This window comes from Phyllostomus hastatus, unplaced genomic scaffold (genome assembly GCF_019186645.2).
Source record: "Phyllostomus hastatus isolate PE091 unplaced genomic scaffold, TTU_PhHast_1.1 phas_contig_948, whole genome shotgun sequence".
Lineage (NCBI taxonomy): Eukaryota > Metazoa > Chordata > Mammalia > Chiroptera > Phyllostomidae > Phyllostomus > Phyllostomus hastatus.
In genome coordinates this window covers 6,226,457-6,251,539 of record NW_025333993.1, presented here as the reverse complement: position 1 = coordinate 6,251,539, position 25,083 = coordinate 6,226,457, and the positions used below count along the sequence as shown (strand labels likewise).

Sequence of the window (25,083 nt, the reverse complement as noted above, 5' to 3'; positions counted from 1 at the left end):
TTGTTTCCGTCCGCGGGCGTGGGTTTGTCCGGGTCAGCTGATCTGGTAGTAGCCGTCTGAGTGTTGCGGAGGGTGCACTCCAAGTGGCTGCTACTGAGGAACAAGCGAGAGCAGTGTCTTCCGGGGTCGGTGGCAGCTTACAAGTTGCATTTACTTGCTTCATTCGCGCACAGTCTAGAGAGTCTTCTTCCTGGTGATTTGAACCTTTCTATTATAGATCAGAAGTGAGAATTAAGCTAATAATGTTCTTAATGGTTGTAGAACCATTCTGAGTCAAGATCCTCCTCAGGCTGTTTGTCCGTTTGGCAGCATTAGAAAAGAGATGATGTCCACCGTTTATTGAACTTCTGCCATATTCTTTGTGTTTTTCTTCCGCCATCTGTAATAATCATAGCGGTCCTGTAAGGAAGATGGTAGTACAGGTGGTTGTGTATTGGTCTGGCCAAAAAGTCTGTTCAAAGTTTTTTCCATATGATGGCTCTAGAAGTGCTTAGTTGTCTTCAGCTTCATTCAAGACAATTTTGTTAGATTGTACTGTGACAACTGTCATATCGGTGTGCATTAAAAAAAAAAACTTACCAAAATTGGTGAATTTTTGTGTAGCACTTCTAACAATGAAGATGGAAAAAAGTGCGCAACATTTTCAGCATCTTCAGTTTCATTATTTCAAGAAAGGTAAAAACACAACTGAAACGCAAAAAGAAAGATTTGTGCACTGTATGGAGAAGGCTGTGACTGATCAAACATGTCAGAGTGATTTGCAAAGTTTCTTGGTACTATTGACATTTTGGCCAAGTAATTCTTTGCTGTTGGGTTGCTTATGCGTTGGAAGATGTTCGGCAGCACCCCTGGCCCCTGCCCACTAGAAGCCAAAAGCAGGAGGTAGCTGACATACTTAAAATGTTCAAATCAATAAAGTGTTGGTGAAAAGGAAAAGTGTGTCTTTTATTTTATGGAAAACACTAAAAGCACTTTTTGGCCACCCACTGTGAAGAGTCACAGTACTCAGGGCCTCAGGAGTCTGGACACCGGATGTGAACCCGCCTCCGTCTAACTCCAGAGGCTGTTTGTTTCCTTCGAGTATGGTAGTTCTCCTGAAGAGAAAGAGACAGAAAAATGAGGAAAATAGGGAAATCTGGGGCCAGTTGGTATAGGGGCAAAACATCTAATTAATTAGACATTCTTTAACACTATTCTTAATTAAATCTAAGATGCCAGTGGTTGTCAGACACCAATATTTTTTTTTATGTGCCACCAAGAAATAAATTGCTGCCAAGCATAAATAAGCCATCAATTTAATGATAGTGACCTTAGAATTAATTAATTATAGAAGTTTCTGTAGGCATGTACATACTTAGCAACTTACATTCAGAAATTCTGGCTTTACCTGACAAACATGAGGTTAAATTTTATTTAACTCCTTTTTAAGAAAATAAGGGGGGACACTATGGTGTTAATGGTTCTTTAGTTCCCCCCAAAGTAGTGGAAACAAAAAAATGTAGGGTCAGAGCTATAAGGTTCAGATACTCAGATTCCCTTCATTCCCCACTGTACAGTCAAATGAGCTTACACTATTACTTTTTCTTCCTTAGTTTCTTCTCTTTAGATATCTATTATAATCCATAGTAGTAACATTAGGATTAAAAACCTTTTTTCTTCACATTTACTGAACGTTTGCTGTTCACCGTGACTGTAACTTCTTAGTATAAGGAGAGCCCATTTCCATTGGAGAGGCTTGGAAGCACAGGAAGGCCGTTCTGAGGGTGCTCGGCTTGAACAGTGGTCCCTGGACACGCCTTCCCTCTTCTTCTCACTCTTGTGTGTTGTGTTTTGTGTTGATGGGTTGCAGTCACATTTTAATTCTGCTTTATTGGAAGAAAATATGTCAGGCATATAGTAGGGGCTCAATAAATGTTAGTCGGTTCTTATGTAATAATGGCTATCATTTTTGTTCTTAGTAAACTGATGAATCATTATTAATTAGGTAAGTCATCACAGATATTCTTTTGGATGAGGTTTTTTAAGTTCTTTTAGGAAGATGGTGAATGCAGTGTCTCAAGAAACTGAGGTTCTGTGTTTGAAAACAATAAGAACTTCAGAGTTAGATGCAGCCATACCAGTAGAGTTGATACCTGAAATGCAAAGTGTCTGAAAGTCCTATTGCTCTTTTATGATGTAAATTATTTATATTTTGAAGTGATTGTTCAATATAGTTGACTTAGATCTGAGTGTTTTAGTCTTAAGTCTTTGAACTCTTAAAAAATCTTTACCATCTAGCAGTTTCTTTTACGACAGTTCTTTATTGTTTTAATTGTATTTATTGATTTTAGAGAGCGAGAGACAGAAACATTGATTTGTTGTTCCATTTATTGCCACATTCAGTCTTGTATGTGCCCTGACCGGAGCTGGAACCTGCAGCCTTGGGGTAGCAGGGTGGTGCTTCAGCCAGCTGAGCTACCCTGCCAAGACTGGCATAATTTCTCATCTGGATTATTTAGTTCCTTTTACAATCTATTTCAAAGAAAGTTCAGTTTAGGTCTGAAACAGAGTCTTGCAACCATTTATTTTTTCTCCCCAAAGTTTAGTTTAAAAGGCTAGACAGAGATACTTGGTTTGAGCATCTTTGACGATGTCTTTAGTGCGGAGCACATCGTGGATAGTGAGCCCTGAGTGAGGAGGTCGGGAGGGGCTGAGCGGACTGAGCTTCCATCAGAAGCGTTCTCCCGCATCCCTTTTGTAGCCGCTGCTGGACCGCATTAAGGCTCTTGCATGGCCATGTCTGGGGGGCGTCCCACTGTCACACGGAGCCATGTTTTTCGTAATAAACCTACGAATTTCAGTGATGGAGAGCAGATGTTATACATTCTTATGTAACCTTTAAGGATTGTTTTTATTTGCAGAGTGTTGATTTGTACTGTAGATTTCCCATGGAGGCATGTAGTACTTGTGTTGTGTTTACTCTATTTTTAGATCATGTGTATCAGGAGTGATCTAAAAATAATATCGCTACCAGGATAAATCCATATATCCCCATCTTCAGGGACCAGACATTGAATACTGTCATAGTTACTTCAGGTACATCTGTGGAGTAACCTGTTTTTATGATACTAAAAGACCAGAACAAAGGTAGCCTTGACAGATGGTTGAGTTACAGGTGTTCAGTTTGTATGTGTGTAAGAATTTTTATAGTGAAGGGCAGCACTGGACCGAATGACCACGTTTGATGTGCGGTTAGTGTTAATACTAAAAGCACAGTCCTTGAAGCGGTCGAGCAAGTACTGAGCCTGTATAGAGAGTCAACAGTGATAGCAAGTAATGTGTTCTCTTTCCCTGTTCATAAGCATACTTGTAAATTCTTCCTGCAGTTGAACTTCATTTTGAAGTGTTCCCAAACCTTCAGTGTCACACAAGATGTCCCATATGCCGGTTTGAGGATCTAATGCTTTGATTATGAACTTTGTACCTTCCAGAGCCTGATTTTCAAACATTTGCTATATTTGCCTAAAAGAGAAAAAAATCTATATCCTTCTCTGACAGTTGTTACAGGAAATGGCTAGTGAAATCTAAGGCATGGCAAAGCAGGTGGTGTGTGCATGTCAGAGCCTTCCCTGGGGGGGGCTGCGTTGTCACAGACCAGATCTGGGGTGGAGCCTAGGCCTGGGCGGTCCCGAGGCGGGGCTGTCAGCAGGTAGAAGGTGCTCTGGCGCGCACGTGAGGGTAAAGGTACTGAGGTGTTCCTCGGACCGTTTGTCGGGTTGCTACTCGGGTTTTTAGACCTGACCTAAGCTTTTAAAAACAAGGCATTTTGGTGGTACTTCTTACATTACATTTGTTATTAGCAGGCAGTACAGCTGTCTAATAAAGCAGATGAACAGTTTAGATACTCTTAACTGACTAAAGAAGGTGCAGGATGCGGATCTCCAAATTCTAACATGATTTTCACTCTGCATCTGACATTGTAATGTTCCAGAATGTTTGAGAGGTCACACATCCCTTCACTGTATTGGTTCATGCATAATTTTAAATGAAACTCTTTTCTCTTTCAGTGCATTTGAAACGCCACTTTATGTTTCGAAACCATCTCTGTTTAGTTTTTGAAATGCTGTCCTACAACCTCTATGACTTGTTGAGGAACACCAATTTCCGGGGCGTGTCTCTGAACCTGACCCGGAAGTTTGCGCAGCAGATGTGCACCGCGCTGCTCTTCCTCGCGACCCCGGAGCTCAGCATCATTCACTGTGACCTGAAACCCGAGAACATCCTGCTCTGCAACCCCAAGCGCAGTGCGATCAAGATCGTGGACTTCGGCAGTTCTTGTCAACTGGGGCAGCGGGTGAGTGTGCCTCGGGGGTTGTGAATCGACTGGAGTTGGGGAAAATCGTGTCGGGAGCTGCGTGAAGTGTTACTAATGTGGACACAGCACGGGGGCAATTACGGGATGGCTGCCTTTAAAAGGCAGCACTTGACTTGTGTTGATGCCTGTTCTGTGGAAATGCCTTTTAAAATGTGAATAGTAATACTTTGAATTGGAAGGTATTGGTTTTTCAAAGTGGATTTTAAAAAGTACTGTATGCTAAAAGACTGAGACAGTAGGTAATGAGTGAATTAAATATTAGGTGACTTGTAGCTATATTTTAGGTGACTTGTAGCTATATTTTTCAGATGGAGGTTTTAGTGTAAATTTGGGGAAATTCTAATCAAAGACAGACATTGAATCACTGCTGTAAAGTATTTCCCTAATGATAGATCAAGAGAAATATTTTTCCTAAAAAAAATTAATGGGTTAAAAAATATAAATGAGTTGGTATTCCATATTGGAATATAGCATAGAAATTGCACAGTTGATAGACATACTTGTTCTGATAAATATAAAATATTTTTCTTATATAAATTCTGAAGCTTGTCCCAACTGGTTTTCTTCAGACTGCTAAAAATAGACATGGCTATAGCAAAACATAAATTTAGGTTTAGGTGATTTAGGAAAGGAAATTTTCTCTAATATTTATATTTTGTAGCATTATTTCTCTCATTTTTCTGAACAGTGTTTTGGGTATAAAATACAAGTTACAGGTTATTCTCGGAAGATCTAGGATCACCACTTGATAATATTTTACTGTTAAACAGTGTTCCTTTTTGCTTGAAAGTATTGAGACTGCATTATTTAAAAAAAAAGAAAACACAAGTAACTTACATCTATTAGTATTTTATACTGCCTTTCCATTTTGTCTCTCCAAATAGGGAGATTTCTTGTCCAGTCCAGTTCTGGGCTTCAAATACAGCAGGGCAATTTAATCTGGGGAGTTTGTAGCCAGCTCACAGGATTGTACGGCTTTTTGTTATTTTTTTTAATTTTCTGCCAATTATTTTACAGCAGCAGTGCTATATGGATCATTGAAATAATTTTCAAAATTGAAGGTGTGGGGAGAAAAGTTGGCCATTTCAGATGCCTCTGAAAGCCAGGAGGTGCTCATAGTCGTTCGTGCGGGGTGGCGTGTGTCTTGACCGGAAAAGACACACTCATCCTAGAGTTACTTGAATAGGTTTTACTTGGTAAAACATTTTCTCTATTTGAACCAAGTTCTGTCCTAATATCCAGCACTCTCTCTCTCTCTCTCTCCAGCCAAACAGAGACAACCATCCCTTTAGCTCAGGGAGTGTCAACCACATGAATGGGTCAGAGTCACGTGGGAAGTCATTTCCAGATACACATGCTCTGGCTGTACCCCAGGTCTCTTGGCTCAGTATCAGAAGGTGGCAGGGCAGGTGAATTTCAAAGAACATTCCTCAGGAGATTCTGGTCCACAGCCTTTTAAGTGATCCCGTCACCATGTTAAATAACCACAGTATGTGTGAAGGTGACAGACTGACTTGCATTTAGATGGGAAATAAGATCATCTCAGTAGCAGGGAGTCTTTGGGACTCAGCAGTGCCATTAGTTTACAAACACTGGGATATGTAGCCCTTCTCCCTGGTCCCTTTGAATTAGACTTTCTTTTCTGAGAAGACTGTAAGGCGGGCTTTACTTGCCCGTGGAGATGAGATTCCCCTTGGAGACTTGGCTGGAGATGGAGGTGGGAGCCACGTTACTGGCTGCCTGGTCTGAGTGTTCACTTAGAAGGTTTAGTTAGGAGGATTTTATTTCTTAGGGTTTTTTTTTTTTAATAAATCTTTGCCAGTATTTCTAGATGTAAATTTATATTGGCCAAGAGAAGATGAATTGGTCTCTCAAGACATTTTCAGATGACTTCATTGAAAATTCAGAACCCATTTCAGCGTTTTCTTTTCTAAGAAGTCTCTGATGGAGGTGGGCGGGGGACAGAGCAGAGCCGGGACTGATGCACCAGAAGCAGCTCCTGTTGCACCTTTACGCGGCGGTGTTTCCAGGGTGAACCCGTGGCACTGGCGCGGTACCGACGTCCGGCTTTTCCGTTGCCCTGTGCTCCGTTTCTGTGATGCTTACTGCCGAAATACATTCCAACCTGACTTAACCTGAAGAGGGTTGACTTTATAAATACAGTTTAGCTGTTAAGTTAATGTAAACCAAGTGCCAGCCATAGCAATAACATAATTAATAGAGAAATAAATTATTCTCAATATTTTCTTATAATAAGGCATGCTTGTTTTAACATGTATCTTGGTTACTAGTTAGGACTAGACTAAATGAGAAGACTTTAGTTTTATACATTTTGCATTTCACAGGCAGATTAACCACTCCTTGGACATTTTTAGTTCTTTAAACAATATTTGTAGTCTATTACTGAAATCAGTAAAAGGAACCCTCATTTATGAGGTAATCTATTATTATTATTATTTTGTTAACATTAGATTAGTGTTCTTAATCCAATGTGGACTACAATAAACAAAACTTATTTTGGAATTAATACTAGTTTGAAATATATTTCAGATATACCAGTATATTCAGAGTCGCTTTTACCGGTCTCCAGAGGTGCTACTGGGAATGCCTTACGACCTTGCTATCGACATGTGGTCCCTCGGGTGTATTTTGGTGGAAATGCACACTGGAGAGCCTCTGTTCAGTGGCGCCAATGAGGTACGCGGTGGGCTGTTCGGTCCTGTTTCTGTTGCCGTGGTCCGTGCTTCTGGTCCGTGACAGCGTGCGCTGAGAGCTGTTGGTGGGAAACGGTGTCTGTCTGCCAGTGTGATCATTCAAACTGGGGTAGTTCTGAATTTATGTTACTCATTTTTTCCACTTACCATGTAACGATGAGATGGGAAGTGAGATCTTTTAATCGGCTAATACAGGAGACTAATACAACAGACAAACTGGTAAGTAGTGGGGCGCAGATTTTACAGACTTGAGGCATAACACCAGAGAAGACGGTGTGGGGGAGCGAGGCCGCCCTGACCGCAGGGTCAGTGTGCTGTGCGTTTTGGGGGTGCTCACCAGCTGGGCCAGTGGGTCATTTAGGGTGAGTCGGTGTTGCAGCATTTTACAGCTGCAGACTGGGTATAATTCCTCTAGTCCCCAGGTCTTCTGCCTGTGTTCTTAGTAGGTTTTTGAGTGTCAGGGAGCAGTACCCACAGGGCAAGGGAGAGGCCACACTCCCTCACAGTCGGACCAATTGGATTGGCTTCGGTTGGTTTTAACACTGTTCCCCTGTGGGGGCAACAAGGGTAAAGTGGGTCAAGTACATGGAGGATAATTTGACTTTGGGTGCACGCAGTGCAGTGTACAGATCGTGTATCATAGGAGTGTACACTCAGTTTGTATAATCTTATCAACCAATGCCACTCCAGTAAATTTAATTTGAACATAAAAGTAAAAATCTGGCTGTGGCTGGGCGGCTCCTTTGGCTTGAGTGTTGCCACATACATCAAAAGGTTGCAGGTTTGGTTCCGGGGGGCTCGTGCCGGAGGCAGCCAGCTGACATTTCTGTCTGTCTCTGTCTCTGTCTTTCTCTCCCCCCCCCCCCCCCCTTTTCTAAAATCAGTGAATATATCCTTGGGTGAGGACTAAAAAAAAATTAGAAAAATTGAAGTCTGCCTTCTTAAAAAAAAAACTTCAGTTTTGTGCTTTCATCATTTTTAAAGAAAAGTTAACCGTTGCAGATGTTGATCAGCCCATTCATGTATGAATGCTGAAGGAAAGGCCAGTGAAACTCAGTGACTTCTCCCGGGCCCTGCAGCTGTTAACAGGTGGGGCTGCGGCTCGGCAGCGACTGCCGCGGTGTGCTCATTCCTGAGTGCCTGGGAACAGTGTCGCTGCCAGTTGGCGCCCTTTCGTGGCGTCAACGGCATTGGGATCGCCTGAAACTTCAGTGGCCTGCGTCTCACTCACTGGAGACGCCGGAGTCCTCTGAGTAGACGGAACACCCCCTCCTTCCTCTGACTTCTGTCCTCTCGCGCCCACTTGCCTCCTCGTCTCTCCTCGCTTTTTCTGACCCGGCGCACAACCTCGTCTGGTCCCTTGGAAACCGCAGGGCGGCCCGCACCCGGGCCTTGGCGTTTGTTTCCCTGTGCCCAAAGTGCTGCCCCCCAGATGGCACGGGGTTCCTTCCTTCACTGCCCTTCATCCTTCTCCCACCTCACCGTCTGGGTGACGCCTCCCATAGCCCCTCGTTGTGCGCGGCGGTGCCCTTTCTCGCTCCCTGTGCCCTTTGCCTTCTCTCCAGGGTTCTTAGCTGTCCTCTAACATAATGTGTTTATGTAGTTGCTTGGTGATCGCTTCCCCTATGAACTTTCTGCTGTGGAGCTTGTTTTGTTCACTGCTATATTCTGCTGCGCATGGTTTCTGGTATTCTACTGAATTCTACTGTATTCTACAGCATGCTTTCTGGTGTATAGTAGATACTTGGTATTTGAATGAATCTGCACCTAAAAAATGGCTTATTATATCCACACCGTATTAAGCATCTGGGATTTATTTTTGTTTTGTTGTTTTTTATTTTAATTGTTCAAGTACAGTTTGTTTTCTTTTTGATGGTTATCTAAGACTTTCTAAAAACTTAAACTTTTAAAAACTCCCTCCAGTTTTTTTTCTTCTTTGTATCCATGACCACCTGATATACCACAGATGTGTGTGTGTTTCACTGTCTGTGTTGTGTCTCTCCCCATCCCCCCCCACCCCCCCACAGCAGGCTCTCAGGAGGGCCAAGACTTTCTCCTGTTCATTGTGGCACACTCACTGCCTAGAGAGGGGTGCCCAGCACTTGGGGGATACCCGTGTACTTACTTATCGTTGATGAAATGCACACATGAGTTGATGACCCGAAGCCAAAGTTGATGAGAAATTACAGGCTTTTTTGTTTTGTTTTGTTCTTAATACAGGTAGATCAGATGAATAAAATAGTGGAAGTTCTGGGTATTCCACCTGCTCATATTCTTGACCAAGCACCAAAAGCAAGAAAGTTCTTTGAGAAGTTGCCAGATGGCACTTGGAACTTGAAGAAGACCAAAGATGGAAAACGGGTAAAATGGGGAAACTTTTTTTTTAAGGCTTTGTAATTAGAATCACTTTGGTGTATATTTTCTTCACAAGCTGGATATAGTTTGGTCTGAACTATCTGTAGGGACCCGTGTTTGCTTAATGGTCAGAGTTCTCTCGAAGGCTTCATTGTAACAACTCTCTGCCTGCCTTTGGAGACAGCTGACCGGACCGCCATGCCTTACTGCAGCCGCAGAGTCGGTAAGTTCCACCTTGGTTTCCACAACTTGGCCGTGCGGGGAGCCCACAGTCAGCAGCACTGCAGCCGTGAGCAGGAGAAGCCACACTGCAGTGAAGGGCTTTTTTTTTTAGGTTCAGACAGAAGGAAAAGATTTTTGACTGAAGCAGTATGTGACAAGAATATGAATGGACTAGATTGTTCTTTGATGTTATATTCCTAGCCTGATGACGTGGGTAACAAGGGTGGCCCGTCTGAAATCTCTAGAAGTGAGGCTTTAACACATTAGGGTGGTTTTAGTGATTTTCTTTCATATGACAACTTTTTTCAGATACCTAAACAATGTAAGTTTAATAAAGTGATGGCAGTGTTGCATCTTGATTTAACTTTTTGTGTTAGATATTGGAAAATAATCTTGCATTTTGTAATCTAGCTTGTTTTAGTATGAAATGAACATAATTTATAAATGCAGGTGTATATGATGTATATAACAGGCACCTTGTGACTGTAGTTTCGCATGTTTAACACCTAAGAGATGGCACTTTCGCTCCAGTCTTTACTTTGCCCCTGCCCCTGCGTGTTAGCGCCACCGCCACCACGTGCCGTTCATTTCTGGGGGTCGCTGTTGTTCGCTTTAACCCACCCGCGTCAGCTGAGGACTCCTCACTTTTACTATCGAGTGACTTCCTTTAGAATGTTTGAGAATATAGATGTAATCGTCTATTTCACGACTGATTTGTAACTTGCTGCATTCCGCCTTGCTCTCCAAAGGTCCAGGCAGTGCGGTATCCGGCAGTTAGGTCATGCCTACCTCCCCATAGGACGGGATGGAAAATACCCGGCAGGCATCCCGGCCCTTTTGCCTTTGCTCACGTGGCTGAGTCGGTTATGGCCCCGCTTTCCCTCTGAACCGAAACGCAGCCTGGGACTCCTGCTTAGCTTCACCGGCACCCAAGGTGGCTCCTGCCGGTGGGCTTGAATTAGCATGGAGGGTGTGAAACGTCCTTGACGTTGCATCTCTCCGCGGTGCAGGCTGCTCCTGCTGCTTCCTCCATTTTGAAATGGTCTTTTTCTTAGGCTGTTTCCGTTCTTTTTCTAAATAAAATGTTCATCCCGTTTCCCAGATCTCTGCCTTATAAAACCATAGTTGAGTCACTATGGGTTATAACCTGTCATTTCTCCCAATTTGAGCTATAATCATTATTATTTTTAATTATTTCTGGGGGTTGGGGGTCATTTCATAAGAGTACATAAATTTTGTTCTTTCCTAAAATTAAAAGTATCTTAACCTGTAATTAACTAGATTTTTATGAGATTTCCTATAGCCACAATTAGCAACTGATTTAAGAAGCTTAATTTTTTAAAGTATAAAACAACTATTTCTCTTCAGACAGAAATAAATTTTGTAAAATAAAGGAACCCCCCCCACATACACACACACAAATCCGCAGCCAAATTGTCACGCCGTGAAGGACGCCCCAGGCGTTGCAACCATGAGCCTGACCCGATGCGCATGCGCTGCCGGTAGGCGTCTGTGCGGTCGGTTCTCTCAGTGGCTTGATTTTTACTTCAGTCTCTCATTTCAGGACTTGAGTCCATTTTAACGTCCCGGGGCTGAAATCCGTATCTACTGTATATGTTTTTTCTTCCTTGGGGAGGGGGGCATGAAGAATTAAGACTATAAATGATACTGTTTTGTTAAAGTATAATTTATATCCAACTTGATAGGTGTATTTACAGTGTTTTGTTTGTTGAGTTTTGATCTTTATTTACAGTGTGTAAAACTGTCACAAGACATACAGGGGTGGGCCACAGTAGGTTTACAGTTGCATTGTGACATTCTTTGGAGTTAATAAAACTGTTGTAATAAGCATGGCCTGCATGTGTTTTTCCGCACGAACGACTGTGAACCTGCTTTGGCCCACCCTGCGTTTCCGCCACCTGGTGCTGTCACCGCACCCCCACTTTATGATTTCTGCCGTCTTGGTTACTGTTGCCTGTGCGTAGAAACAAATCACATAACTGGGACACTGTAATGTTTATTATTTTTTCTTTGACTTTGCAAACATTGTTTTTGGAGTTTTGTTCCTATTGTTGTGTGTCTCAGGAGTTACTTTATTTTATCGCTTCACTGTATTTCATTGAATGAAAATACCATAACTTGTCTATATTTATCTGTTGATGGATGTTTGGTTTGTTTCCAGTTTGGGGTATTACAAATAAGGCTACCAGGAACATTCTAGTGTAACTCTCTTGTATTTACATGTTTTCATTTCTGTGGAGTCACTACCTAAAAGTAGAGTTATTACCAGGTTATAGGGTGCATGTGGTTTTTTTACCTTTGTAAGAAAATACTAAACAGTACTCCGGAGAGTTTTCTCATTTTACATCCCCCACAGTGAGTGCGGGTTCCAGTTGCATGATGTCCTCACTGTTTAATATGTTTGATCTTCTTTATTTTAGCCATTCTGGTGGGTATAAAGTGGTTTTCGTTTGCATTCCCCTATGGCTGATGACACTGACCACCTTTTCATGTGCTTACTAGCCATTAATGTCTCTCTCCTTCCATGGCAATCTTTCTGTTCTTTCGCCCTTTTGTTACTGGCTTGTTTAATTTTTGAGTTGTAGGAGTCCTTGACACACTGGATGTAAGTCCTTTGTCAGGTGTATGTCAGTGTTTTCTCCGTGCTGTAGCTTGCCTATTTTTTAGTGATTATCTTTTGATCGGCAGGAAATGTTAATATTGATGGAATTAAATTTGCCAACTTTTTAATGAACAGTATTTTTTGTATTTTAAGAAATATTTGCCTTCCTTAAGTTTATGAAGATACTCTCTGATATTTTTTAAGTTTTTCTGATTTTAGCTTTTACGGTTAGAGTTCTGTGGTCCATCTTGAATTAATGTTTTAGTATGGAATGAGGAGTAGGAGTTGAAGTTTTCCCCCAAACGCTTACCTGGTGTCAGCATCATTTGTTGAGAACAGTTGCCTTTCCCTAGTGCTTCGCCGGACATTGCGTGATTGTCCCAGACAAAACTGTCTCGTACGTGCTGGCCTATATTTGGATTCTGGTGTGTTCCATTGGTCTGTCTGGTCCTTTACTACAGTGCTGATTATAGCTTTGTGGTAAGTCTCAAATTCAAGGACAGTCGAGCCTTGAACAACACAGGTTAGGGGTGCTGACCCTGCCGTGCAGTTGAAAGTCTGTGAATAACGTCTGACTTCCCCAAAACTCGACCAGTAGCTCACTGTTTACTGGAAGCCTTACTGTTAGCATGAAAGTTATTACATGCTGTATTTTTATCATACTGTAAGCTAGAGAAAAAATGTTACTAAGATTATAAGAAAGGAAAAATACATTTATAGTACTGTACTGTAGTTATCAATATTGGAAGTTATCTATATACAAGACGAATTGTCTGTTAGTACCTATATCAATAGTTTTGTATCTTATAAAACACTGTATACATTATACATTATTATTAACAGTAGACATAAAAAATGAAAGACAGGTTCATACTTTACAGGCATAACACTTCATGCATTGATAATGAAGAAGCAGTGATACGATAGCTTCACGGTAGCCCAGCCTACACGCAAATGGATGAATCGTCATAAAATGTTTATTATGGCATAGAGTATCACAGTCATATTTATAAAACAGTGTTGGAAACACTGTGTTTTTTTAAAAAACATGTATCTGTGATGATAAGCTGATAATGTAGTTTCTCCAGTTACAAGAGAGAGAGTGAGAGAGATGCAGAGAGGCATACCATAAAGGAGCGTACTTCTCTGAAGGAGTCGTTGCACAGCAGTAGGGAGACGCTTCATGGGTGTTAGTTAATCTTACGTGAAATAGCACTCACCTGACGCCCCGCAGGACAGGCCGTCTGCTTCCCTGCCGAGCCTGCACGCCACGCTCTCCGCGATGGATACTTGGGATACTTGGTGGCGATGGCGGTGGCGATGGCAGCGATGACAGGAGCGTCTGCGGATCTTGCTGTAGGTTGACTCGATTTTCACGTGAAGGCATGCACACAGCAGATCAGTGCACTAGCTGTGCGGCATGGCAGTTACTTACTGTTCTTTCCGCGGAAATAGGCCATGGTGAGGGCCTCCTTGCTGTGTAGACTGGTCTTGCTGTCTCAGGAGGCAGAGATGGAGGAGACAGGAGACGGAGCAGGGGAAGGCACCCTGGGTGTGACTTTATGGAAACATGTTGGAATTTCTGGGTGACTTTTTGTTTCTTTTCATTTTTCTGGAAGTTTTTCTATATCATGCAGGAGTTTCTGTCATAAAAGAAGTCAGAAGCACCTGGCTGGTATAGCTCAGTGGATTGAGCGTGGGCTGCAAACCAACGGGTCACCAGTTTGATTCCCAGTCAGGGCACATGCCTGAGTTGCCCGCCAGGTCCTGGTGGGGGCGTGTGAGAGGCATCCACACTGATGGTTCTCTTCCTCTCTTTCGCCTTCCTTTCCCTTCTCTCTAAAAATAAATAAAAATTTTTTAAAAAGTAGTCAGAAACAGTTTTGAGTATTCAGAACTCTTCTATCACATTGTGTAATGTCAGTTTCTTCCCTGGTACTGCCTCTTCTTCCTCACTGGTTCGAAGGCACTCGTCTCCGTCAGGTTGTCCTCTGTTAATTCCTCTGGTGCCATCTGTTAGCTCCTAACTTTTTCCAAGGTCTGTATCTTGAAACCCTTCCACCACCATCCCCCCTACCCTTTTTGGTCATATCCACGGTCTCTTTTATGCTTTCCTTGATTGGCTGTGTCGTAAACCCTGTGAAATCATACACGATACCTGGACATGAATTGATTGTTTTGGGCTTGGTGGTTTTCATGGCCTTTTCTAGAATAACAGTGGCATCTTCAGTGGTGCAGTCCTTCCCTCCTTCCACGGAGTTCTCCCTGCTGGGGACCTCTTCTGTGGCCTTGATGATCCTGTCCATGGAGTGCCGTGTGTAATGGGCCTTAGAGGTCCATATGGCTTTTCTGGCGTAGAGTCTGAATTTAAGGTGTTGTGTTTGGGAGCAGGTAGACCACTGTGACACTTCCATTGGTGAGCTCGTGGGTTCCGGGTGGCTGGGGGCGTTGTCCAGTGTCAGAGGAACTTGAGAAGGCAGTCCCTTGCTGTGCAGGTGCTTCCTGACTTCAGGGACAGAGCATCATGGAGCCAGTCCAGAGAAGGGGTTCCTCCTTGCTGGCCATGCCTTCTTGTACAGCCGGGAGCCTAGCAGCTGGTGCTCGTCCTCCCTTCGAGGCCGGGGGGTGGGGGTGCTTTCTAGAGAGGGGCAGTGCATCGGAAACGCAGCTGCGTTTCCACAAACCAGAACCAGCCCAGCCCTGTGTCCTTCCATTCGCTTCTCTTTCTCACTGACCCACGACCTTCGGGGCGCCCCTTTTCCAGGACAGGCACCTTTGCCCGCCTTTCAGGTCTGCTCGGGCGGATAGCCTTTCTTTTCCGTGGTTTTCGGTACTTCACAAAAACGGGAGTTTGGTAAGTTTCTTGGATCTGTTGGTTGATCTCTTTCATCAGTTTTTAAAAATCCTTAGACATTATCGTTTTAATCATTTGTTCTGCTTCAGCATCTTTGTAAGAACCCCCCAAATATGTGTATGTTGTAGTGCTTAATATTATCTCAGGGGTCTCTGGTTGGTTTATTTATTGGGTTTTGGGGGTTTGTTTGTGGGGGTTTTTTGTTTCGGTCTTAGTTTGGATTATTTCTTTGTTCTGTAGTCTAGTTCAGTGATTTTTTTTTTCTTCTGCTGAGTCCAGTCATCTATTAAAACCATTAAATAGATTCTTCTTTTCTGATATTGCAATTTTTTGCTTTAGCATTTCCACACTACCATTTAGACTTTTTTTTTTAAGTTTCTCTTTTTCTTTTGAAATCCCCCATCTAGTCACACATGCTATCAACCCTTTGAACTAAATTCTTTAACCTTTTTGTCATACTTGTTTTAAAATGCCTGTCCGCCATTTTCAACATCTGGGTCACCAGTTTTGTGGCTCTTCCATTTGTTTACTTCGTTGTGGACCCTGTTTTGTTGTTTCTCGTGTCTGTAATTTTTTTAAGGGATGCCAAACTTTCTTCTTGATAGAAGCAAATCTTACTTCTCTCCCAGAAGAGGCGCGCCTCTCACTCTGTTGGGTCACTTGTGGGGGACTGACTCGGGCTTGTTTGCAGTTGAGGGAAGTCAGGACTTTGCTTGCGTGCTTGATCTAGACTGTGTTCCAGACTGTTCTGTCGTCGGGGTTTTGAGCGCTCCTGGAGCGATTCCTTGGCGTCACCTGTCTCCCAGCCGGCAGCCGTCCCTGCCCTGTGCTCAGGGACCCGTGTTCCTCCTGCTGCTCTGGCCCGAGACTGCAGTGCCCTGGGGCCCTGTCTGGGTTCCTCTGCCTCCCCGCCCGCGGGCCTGCCCACAGGCAGCCGCAGAAGTCAGCTCGGAGCCAGGCCGGACCCTCCTTACCCAAACCTGTCGCAGTTGCTCCCCCCTACCGCAAGAAGGAAAGGCTTCTCGGGGGGAAAGCTTTTCATATTCTAGAATTTACTTAATTCCGGCTTCTTTCTTCCTCAACCCCTCTGATGGATTTTATAAAAGGAATGATTTTTGTGCTTATCCGCCAGGCTTGCTCTTACTTTTAGAGTGAGAGCAGTGGTCTTTTGCAAATTTGTACATTGTAACAAAAACAAAAATTTAGTGATTCTATTTTTAATAAATTCAATATTCATGGGGATGTTAAGGGTTTACTGTTAGCTATTTAAAAATGAGTTTTCAGAAAATCTCAACACGTGTTAAGGTAATTTATTGTTAAACCTCTTCTAAAAGGAGGCATAAATAAAATTTCCTTTAATTTCTTTTTCCGAACATGAGCAGGCAGGGTTAGGCCTGACTCTTTACTTGGCGCATACTCGGTGCGATCACTACGGCCAACGCCGCCGTCAACTGCGGGAACGCCCGCGCTGTCCGGTGTGTCGGGCAGAGGAGAGGCTCAGAGCCGCTGGGCTGCAGCGGTCAGCTCGCCGTGTTCGTGAGGGACCAGGGGGTGGAAGTTTAGGTCTGGGGGGCTTCCATTGTGTGTCCTTATTTGGTTTTGCTTGTTTGTCTTTACAACCTTTAAAAGTACAAAAAACATACCTGAGGCTGGTTTTTATAAAACCGTACAGAATCAGGCCCTGGGACCAGGGCAGTTTGCTGACCCAGGGCTAGGTGGTCTTTACAGTAAATTCTGGCTTCGAGATCATTTTGAATTTTTCTAACTGTAGTACATTTGGAATAGTAACGTGTGAAAATACATTAGATCTAACTATAAAGCGTTCTTTTTCATAAAGGCCTCAATGTGTAATAAATATATTGTTGTATATCTGAAGTTACGTAGACTTGTACATAACCCATCAAATTTAGAGGAAGCCTTTTTCTCTCTCTCCCTTTTAGGAGTATAAACCACCAGGAACCCGCAAACTTCATAATATTCTTGGAGTGGAGACAGGAGGGCCTGGTGGGCGTCGCGCAGGGGAATCGGGTCATACCGTAGCAGACTACTTGAAGTTCAAAGACCTCATTTTAAGGATGCTTGACTATGACCCCAAGACTCGAATCCAACCTTACTATGCCCTGCAGCACAGTTTCTTCAAGAAAACAGCGGACGAAGGCACAAACACAAGCAACAGCGTGTCCACGAGCCCCGCGATGGAGCAGTCGCAGTCCTCGGGCACCACCTCCAGCACTTCGTCCAGCTCAGGTCCGTCCTCGGGCGCCGGCTGTACGGGGCGGGGGTGTCGCGCGGTGTTCTTAAACACGTGTTAACGGGGTGGGAGGGGGTACCATCCCTAAACCCCATCTTTGTAGTTAATAGAAATTCCACCTTCCCCTAAGCTTCGGTGTGAAATTACATGTGTGATAAATTCTGCTTGGTAGCTGGAAACAGAACTCTTTATTAACCAAATTTTTTCATTGTTTTTTAAAATGGAAACACTTTGTGCACATAACTTGAGTTTTCCACTAACAAAACCAGATCGATAACAGTTGGTGTGAAGAAACTTAATCAGGCAGTCAGGTGACTTTCTCTTGATACAGATTGTTTTTTAGCTGTCACACGTTCAGTTCTAGCCTTTCAGTTTGAAGGTACTAGGCTTGAACAGAGCTGGCCCTAACTCACGAGCTGTTCGGTGTTGTGACCCTTCAGGAGGATCGTCGGGGACGAGCAACAGCGGGAGAGCCCGGTCGGACCCGACGCACCAGCACCGGCACAGCGGCGGGCACTTCTCGGCCGCCGTCCAGGCCATGGACTGCGAGACACACAGTCCGCAGGTGAGCGCACGCCGCCGGCCCCGGAGAGCGGTGTTGGGGCCGCGTGTCTTGGGAGCAGTTGCCGTGGGCTCTGAAGGGCCACGGCGTCCTCCTTTGTAAGGAGTGACACCTTGCAACCGGGAGATCACAGCCTCGCTCAGAAACAGTTAGTGCTGGTCGGGTGCGGACCAGCCTTCGCTGCCAGAGTGTGTTGTCCGCCCTGCCCCCTGCTTGTCTCAGGGGGCCGCAGGGGCCGCAGGGGCCGCAGCAGCGTGGTCGGCTTCCCGCTGTCCGGATTTCGGCTGTAGGTGGCAGGTGGGGCCGTGGCTTCCCTGGGTCTGCCTCTTCCCGGCTGCTCCCTGGCCCCCGTGGTCGTGCAGCACTCGCAGTCCTGGGTTCTGCGTCAGTTTGCGGTTTGGTTTTTAACTCCACAGTGTTTTGGGAGGGGCCTGGGGGGTTGCCCTTTCAGTGTTTTAAACGTGTGGAAGAAGAGGATCTCAGTAAGTCCCCCCAGAGCACTGTTTTTGGGGCACTGCATAGTGACAGGTCATTGGAAGGACGTGCAGTGGCGGCTGCTGACTTTCCCTCCCGGCCTTGTGCCTGGGGCCCCTGCTGGCCGTGGGGGCGGACCACACCTCGGCTGGGCTGCTGCCTCCGAGATGGCGTCCACCCACGCCCCCGGGCGGTCCCCGCGTGCTCGGGCCATCGCGTCCCCCGCTCCCCCTCTCGCAGACTTTCCTCAGAAACCTCTGCACCGCCCCGCATTCCCGTCCTCGCGCGCTCCTCTCTGCGTGAGGGAGTCTCCCAGTAGGAGCGGCTCTCGGCCCCAGCGTGAGCCCGTGCACTCCCCTCCTGCCCTTTTCCACTCGAGGCGCAGGCTCCGTCCTGCTGGAGGCCAGTCCCCCGGGGTGCCCTGCCTCCGGCTCCTGTGTGGGCAGCCTGTCCTCCTCCAGTCCCATTCTCCGCCGACAGTTTGGAGAGGCGGTCAGCGTGCTTGCCTTCGGGTCAGTCCGAGATGAAAGGTGGTGTCGGATGGAGTTCGGTTTCACTGTGCTGCCTTCTCTTTAGGGACGAGTTTGCACAGCTCCACAGACCAGCACTGTTTCCTGAGGGCTTTCTGCCCCTCTTTCTACTGGATTGTTTTCAGTGGTGGTTTTTACATTTTGGTTCTCGGTCCACCTGCGTTGAATACTTTTTAATTTCTTGCAGAGCCGTACTGTTTTTCATAGTGGTTGTACCAGTTAGGCTCTCCGACAGTGCATGAGGGTTCTCCCTTCCTCTTCACCCTTGCTAACTCTCGTGTGGTCTGTTTGTTTGATAATAGCCGTTCTGACTGGTGTGAGGTGATATCTCACTGTGGGTTTGATTTGTGTTTCCCTGATGACTAATATGGTTAATGACGTTGAACATCTTTTCATGTACCTGTTGGCCATTTGTGTGCCGCCTTTGGAAAAATGTGGGTCAGATCTTCTGCCCATTTTTTTCATTGGATTGTTGTGGGTATTTTGTTTGTTTGCTGTTAAGTTGTATGAGGTTTCTGAAAGTGTATTTTGGATATTAACCCCGCACTTGATATATGACGTGTAATATTCACTTGTTTGCTGTGTGTTATAAACACTCATTTGATGTGTGATGTGCCTGTTCATTCTGTTGAAGGTTTCTTTCACTGCACAGAAGCTTTCCAATCCAATATAGTCTCACTCATTTGTGTGCTTTTGTTCCTTTTATGTTTCGGTGTCAGACTGAAAACGTCATTACCAAGACCTCTGTCAAGGTGCTTCTGAGGAGTTTCTGCCTGTTTTCTTCTGGGAGTTTTATGGTTTTAGGTCTTATGTTTAAGTCTGCAGTCCATTTTGACTTAATTGTTCTGTATGGTGTCAGATAGTGGTCGAAGTTCCTTTTTTTTTTTTTCCCCTTTTTTTTCGGGGGGGGGGGGTGTGGCTCTCCAGTTTCCCCAGCACCATTTATTGAAGACACTGTCCTTTCCCCGTTGCATATTCTGGGCTCCTCTGTCATATTAATGGATTGTATATGCATTGGTTTATGTCTGGGCTCGCTCTTCTGTACCACTGATCTGTGAGTCTGTTTTTATTGTCTTCATCATATTGTTTTAAGTACTGTTGTCTTGTAATATAGTTTGAAGTCAAGGAGTGCGACGCTTCTAGCTTTGTTCTTCTTAGTTCTGCTTTGGCTGTTCAGAGTTTTTCGTGGTTCCATACAAATTGTAGGATTATTCTATTTCTTTGAACTGAATACTGTTGGAATTTTGATAGGTATTTCAGTGAATCTCTAGATTGCTTTAGGTAGTATTGTTATTTTAACAATGTTGATCTTTCCAGTCCATTTCCACGAATATCATTCTATTTATTTGTCTTCAGTTTCTTTCATTAGTGTCTTGTAGTTTTCAATATAAAAGGATAAAAAGCTTTTACCTCATTGGTTAAAATTTCTAGGTATTTTATTCTTTTTGATGCAGTTATAAGTGGGATTGTTTTCTTTTTTTATAAAGATTTTATTTATTTTTTTAGAGAGAGGGGAAGGGAGGGAGAACAGGAGAGAAAACCATTGGTGTCCAAGATAAACATTGACTGGTTGCCTCTCACTTACCTCCAGCCGGGGACCTGGCCCACAACCCAGGCATGTGTTACGACTGGGAATCAAACCTGCGACCCTTTGGCTTACGGGATGACACCCAACCCCCTGAGCCACACCAGTCAGGGCACAACCGTTTTCTTTATGTCTCTGATAGCTTATTATTAGTTTATAGAAATGCAGGTTTTGTATATTGATTTTTGTATCTTGTACTTCTACTGAATTCGTTTAACAGTTTTTGGTGTTTTTAGGATTTTTTTGTGTATATAGTTTGCAAATATTGACAGTTTTGCATTTTTCTGTCCAAGTTGAATGCCTTTTATTTCTTTTCCTTGCCTAATTTGGATTTGTGTTTTTAAAAAGGTTATTCTTTTGATTTTTTAGGAGAATAGATCGGGAAAAGACAAAGATAAAGCTGGGAGCTGACGAGGAGGCTGCCGTGTTAGTGTAGGCAAGAGGTGGCGGTGGCCCGGGAGTGCGCGTCAGGGTGGGGCCGGGGGGAGTGTCTGGGTGTGGGACCCAGCTCGGAGACAGCGTGGGCAGTGTTGCTGAAGGTTTTGGTGGGGGATGGTTGACCAGCTGGGTGCATAGCAGTGCTTATGTTGAAGCAGAAGGGGGGAACTAGGAGGGGCTTTAGGGGGAAAGTGAAGAATTCCTTTTGGACCTGTCAAATACTTACTGAGCTATCCCATTTCAGAGAAAATTCGCTGACCCCTGGCATAAATAGTGCTTCCAGGGAAAGAAAGTGGCCTGTTAAATACATGAACCTATTTGTGTGTATAGCTTGCTAAAAATTGTAGCTTTTAATAACATATTTTGCACTCTTCAACATGTTTGGAAATTTGCATTGTAGAAATGTCTAACATATTATCAGTTTCAAAACCTTCCCCTTTCTAGTTAATGTAAATGCTAGTGTTGTAGCTTTTGATTGAAGATTAAAACCTTGAAACAGAACGCTGTGTCAATCCTTTGAACATCTGTTCTTGCAGGTGCGTCAGCAGTTTCCTGCTCCCCTTGGTTGGTCGGGCACTGAAGCTCCTACACAAGTCACTGTCGAAACTCATCCTGTTCAAGAGACAACCTTTCATGTAGCCTCTCAACCGAATGCATTGCATCATCACCATGGAAACAGTTCCCATCACCACCACCACCACCACCATCACCACCACCACCATGGACAACAAGCCTTGGGTAACCGGACCAGGCCAAGGGTCTACAATTCTCCAACGAATAGCTCCTCTACCCAGGATTCTATGGAGGTTGGCCATAGTCACCACTCCATGACATCCCTGTCTTCCTCAACTACTTCTTCCTCTACATCTTCCTCCTCTACTGGTAATCAAGGCAATCAGGCCTACCAGAATCGCCCAGTGGCTGCTAATACCTTGGACTTTGGACAGAACGGAGCTATGGACGTTAATTTAACCGTCTACTCCAATCCCCGCCAAGAGACTGGCATAGCTGGACACCCCACATACCAGTTCTCCGCCAACACGGGCCCTGCACATTACATGACTGAGGGACATCTGGCCATGAGGCAAGGGGCCGACAGAGAGGAGTCCCCCATGACGGGGGTCTGTGTGCAGCAGAGTCCTGTAGCCAGCTCGTGACTACGTTGAAACTTGAGTTTGTTTCTTGTGTGTTTTTATAGAAGTGGTGTTTTTTTTCCAAAAAACAAAGTGCAAAGCTGCTTGAATCAGAAGGAGATTAACACACTGAACCGCTACAGGAGGGCAAAGCTGACGTGTTTTTGTTGTTGTTTTTTTTTTTTTTTAACTTGAAAAGATTGCAAAGGGACAATGAAGTTTTTAAAAGAGCCATGTGCACACCCATCTTCATGGATAGCTCAGAGAGGTCCTCTTTCCGCCTCCCCCACTTTAACTTGCCACGTCCCGGTCCTCGTGGGGTTTTTGTCTTTCTATTCCACACAAGTTAATGTTCAGATGTTGGTCTTGGTCATTTGCCAACTAATTTTAAAATAAAAAGGCACTGCACATATTTGCATAAAGGGCCCCATGAGGGTGTTTTTTCCTTTTTTTTTTTTTTTTTTTCGTTTTTGTTTTGTTTGGGGCGGGGGTGGGAAATTTGGGTTTTTAAGTCCTAAACACACTCGGGCACGGAAACGCAGTACTGTAGGGAAGAGGGCCTCCAGCTCCCACAGACGGCGCCTCGGCGGTGCGGAAGGGCGGCTGCGCTGGAGCGTGTCGGGCGCAGGAAGCATGCTAAGTGGCGGGGATCAGAACTCTCCTGTCTGAACCTACTGAGGAGCGAAGCAGCAATTACACGGGATCCCGTGGGTCTCCTGTCGGAGGGGCCGCAGCGAGATGGGCGCGGCGCGTGACTGGCCTCCCATGAGGTGCACTGAGAAGCAATCAACGGGTCAGTCGCGGCCGGTCCCGGGGAGGTCTGAGCGGTGGTCTTTGGGATAGCCTTTGGCCTTATGGATTTGGACTCAACACTAGAAGAGCCTGCCATTTCAGATGCAATCACTTCTGGACATGCTTTTGCAGACAGTCCTTAATGCTGAAAACACAGAGAATGGGTAATTCAAGAGGCCTTTCTTTTAAAATAGACTTTTGTGACCCACTAATTGTAAGGTATTGCAAGGTCACTTTGCGTGTGTCATAAAGTTGACTTCCTTATTGGTTGAAGGTCACAGAGGTAGTGGTTTGCTTTGATGGAAATAGCTACAGCTGTGTCCCTTCCTGCTTTTTACTTTTTCTTTTGCTTTTTCTCGGCACGTGGTATCTCCACCATTTCTTCTGCACAAAGATGTCTTCTGTTCATCCTGAACATTTTTAAAAAATGCAGAATTTTATGTGACTGCTTTTTTGCCTCACAATTATGCTGTGAATTTTACAAAAATTTATTTTCTTTTTTGATAATTTATTGTACCAAAGCTGTTTTTATAGCACATAGATGTCTGTAACCAATAATGTAGCAGTTCTGCACTTTGACACAAGGTGTAACTAGACCATTTTTAAATGTCAGTTGAAATTATGGCTGTACTATTGCTTAAACAAAACTGGAACTGTTGTCGAATCCATAGCCAATACATTTACAGCAATCTGTGTACTGAACATAATAGATTGACATCTAATTCAAGACTCCAACATCTGTTACATTCTGAATGTGTTCAGGCTTCTGAAGGGAGAGGGGCACTGGGTCCAGAAGCTGTGGAGCCAGCAGTCGATTCTTGTATCCCTGAGTAACCTACTTGTGAACTTGGAAGCGAGACCTTGGTTGCACCAACAGGTCCAAAGTAAGAGCACGAGCAAAGCGAGAGTCTCCTGCGTGACCTGAGGCGAACAGGCTGGTGTCGAACAGGTGCCTAGTTTCGAGATTATGCTGCCTTAATGTAACACAGTCCGGCAGTTGCTAAATTTGTGTTGTTCCCATTTTAAATTGACCAATTTTAGGGTGTTATACTTTTGAGCGGTTGAATTGGGAGAATGAAGATGAGCAATTTACCTGTCCAGGATCAAAAGAAGCCTAGAAAAGAAGCAGTAATCTACCTCTGCCGATAACCCTGTTCAAAACAACTCAGCAGAACACCACATTACTTTCGGTCAGTTCCCTGTGGCTGGCTAGTCAATTATTTTCTGAACAAAAGCAGGTTTTTATATGTAAACAGTAACAAAAGAAAGGCTTACAACTATGTGAATGTGAATGGAAACTGGGAAATATTCGTTTTTATATACCACAAATTTTTTTGTTATTAATCAGGAACTCCATATTTATTTTGTAATTAAATGTCAAGCCTGTGGATGATTTTTGAACTTGGTAGTTCATAAAGGTTTACGGTGAATAAAAGGATATCATCTTGAGTATAGCAATATCAAAAGGAATTCAGTAGTTACTGCTGTTTAGGAGTGTAAGGTAAAGATACTTACGTGGGTCAGGTCATTTTTTTTTTCTGTGCTGGTTGCCACATCTTAAAAAGCACCAAAAATCAAAAGCAGTTTTTAAACCGCTACTTACATAAAGGAAACCATAAAACCCGATGCTTCTGCACACTGTGTTATGTTACAGTCCAGTTTTGTGTGCTTTACTACACGGTTTGGTTACAGGACTTCTGTGCATTGTAAACATAAACAGCATGGAAAAGGTTAAATACCTGTGTGCAGATTGTAAGATCTGGTCCGGACTTGCTGTGTATATTGTAACGTTAAATGAAAAAGAACCCCCTTTGTATTATAGTCATGCGGTCTTATGTATGATAAACAGTTGAATAATTTGTCCTCAGACTCTTTACTATGCTTTTTTAAAATTAACTTAAGAACAATGTAAACGTAGTAAAACTCTTCCTATGCAATTCTCCTGGCCCAGGTAATGGTCTGGCAGGTATCCTGAACGTGAAAGTTCAGTCGCACCTGTAAGAAGGAAAGTAGTTACATCGACCCAGGCTCCAAAAATCTCGGGAAGTAAAACTTGGAGGTGGAACAGATCCTTTTGGTTGTTAAAATTGATTTTGTACACGAACGGTGACTGCATTCACACGGCGTCTCTGCTGCCGAGCGCCGGCAGTGCGGGGCGGTTGCTGTGGGCCTGGACGCGGGCGCTCGGACCGCCGG

The 25,083-nt window shown here is 44.2% G+C and overlaps 1 protein-coding gene across 3 annotated transcripts in view; it reads left to right on the top strand.

The window, feature by feature from the left end:
• DYRK1A (dual specificity tyrosine phosphorylation regulated kinase 1A) overlaps positions 1-24,756 on the top strand; it is a 135,572-nt gene extending 110,816 nt beyond the window's left edge. For all 3 annotated transcript variants that reach the window (XM_045852472.1, XM_045852470.1, XM_045852471.1), the window contains 6 exons: positions 4,047-4,333; positions 6,905-7,051; positions 9,289-9,429; positions 17,063-17,369; positions 17,814-17,938; positions 21,499-24,756. In XM_045852472.1, the coding sequence (XP_045708428.1) occupies positions 4,047-4,333; positions 6,905-7,051; positions 9,289-9,429; positions 17,063-17,369; positions 17,814-17,938; positions 21,499-22,119 (1,628 nt within the window). In that variant the 3' untranslated portion in view covers positions 22,120-24,756. The remainder of the gene's footprint in view (positions 1-4,046; positions 4,334-6,904; positions 7,052-9,288; positions 9,430-17,062; positions 17,370-17,813; positions 17,939-21,498) is intronic.
• The last annotated feature ends 327 nt before the right edge of the window (positions 24,757-25,083 follow it).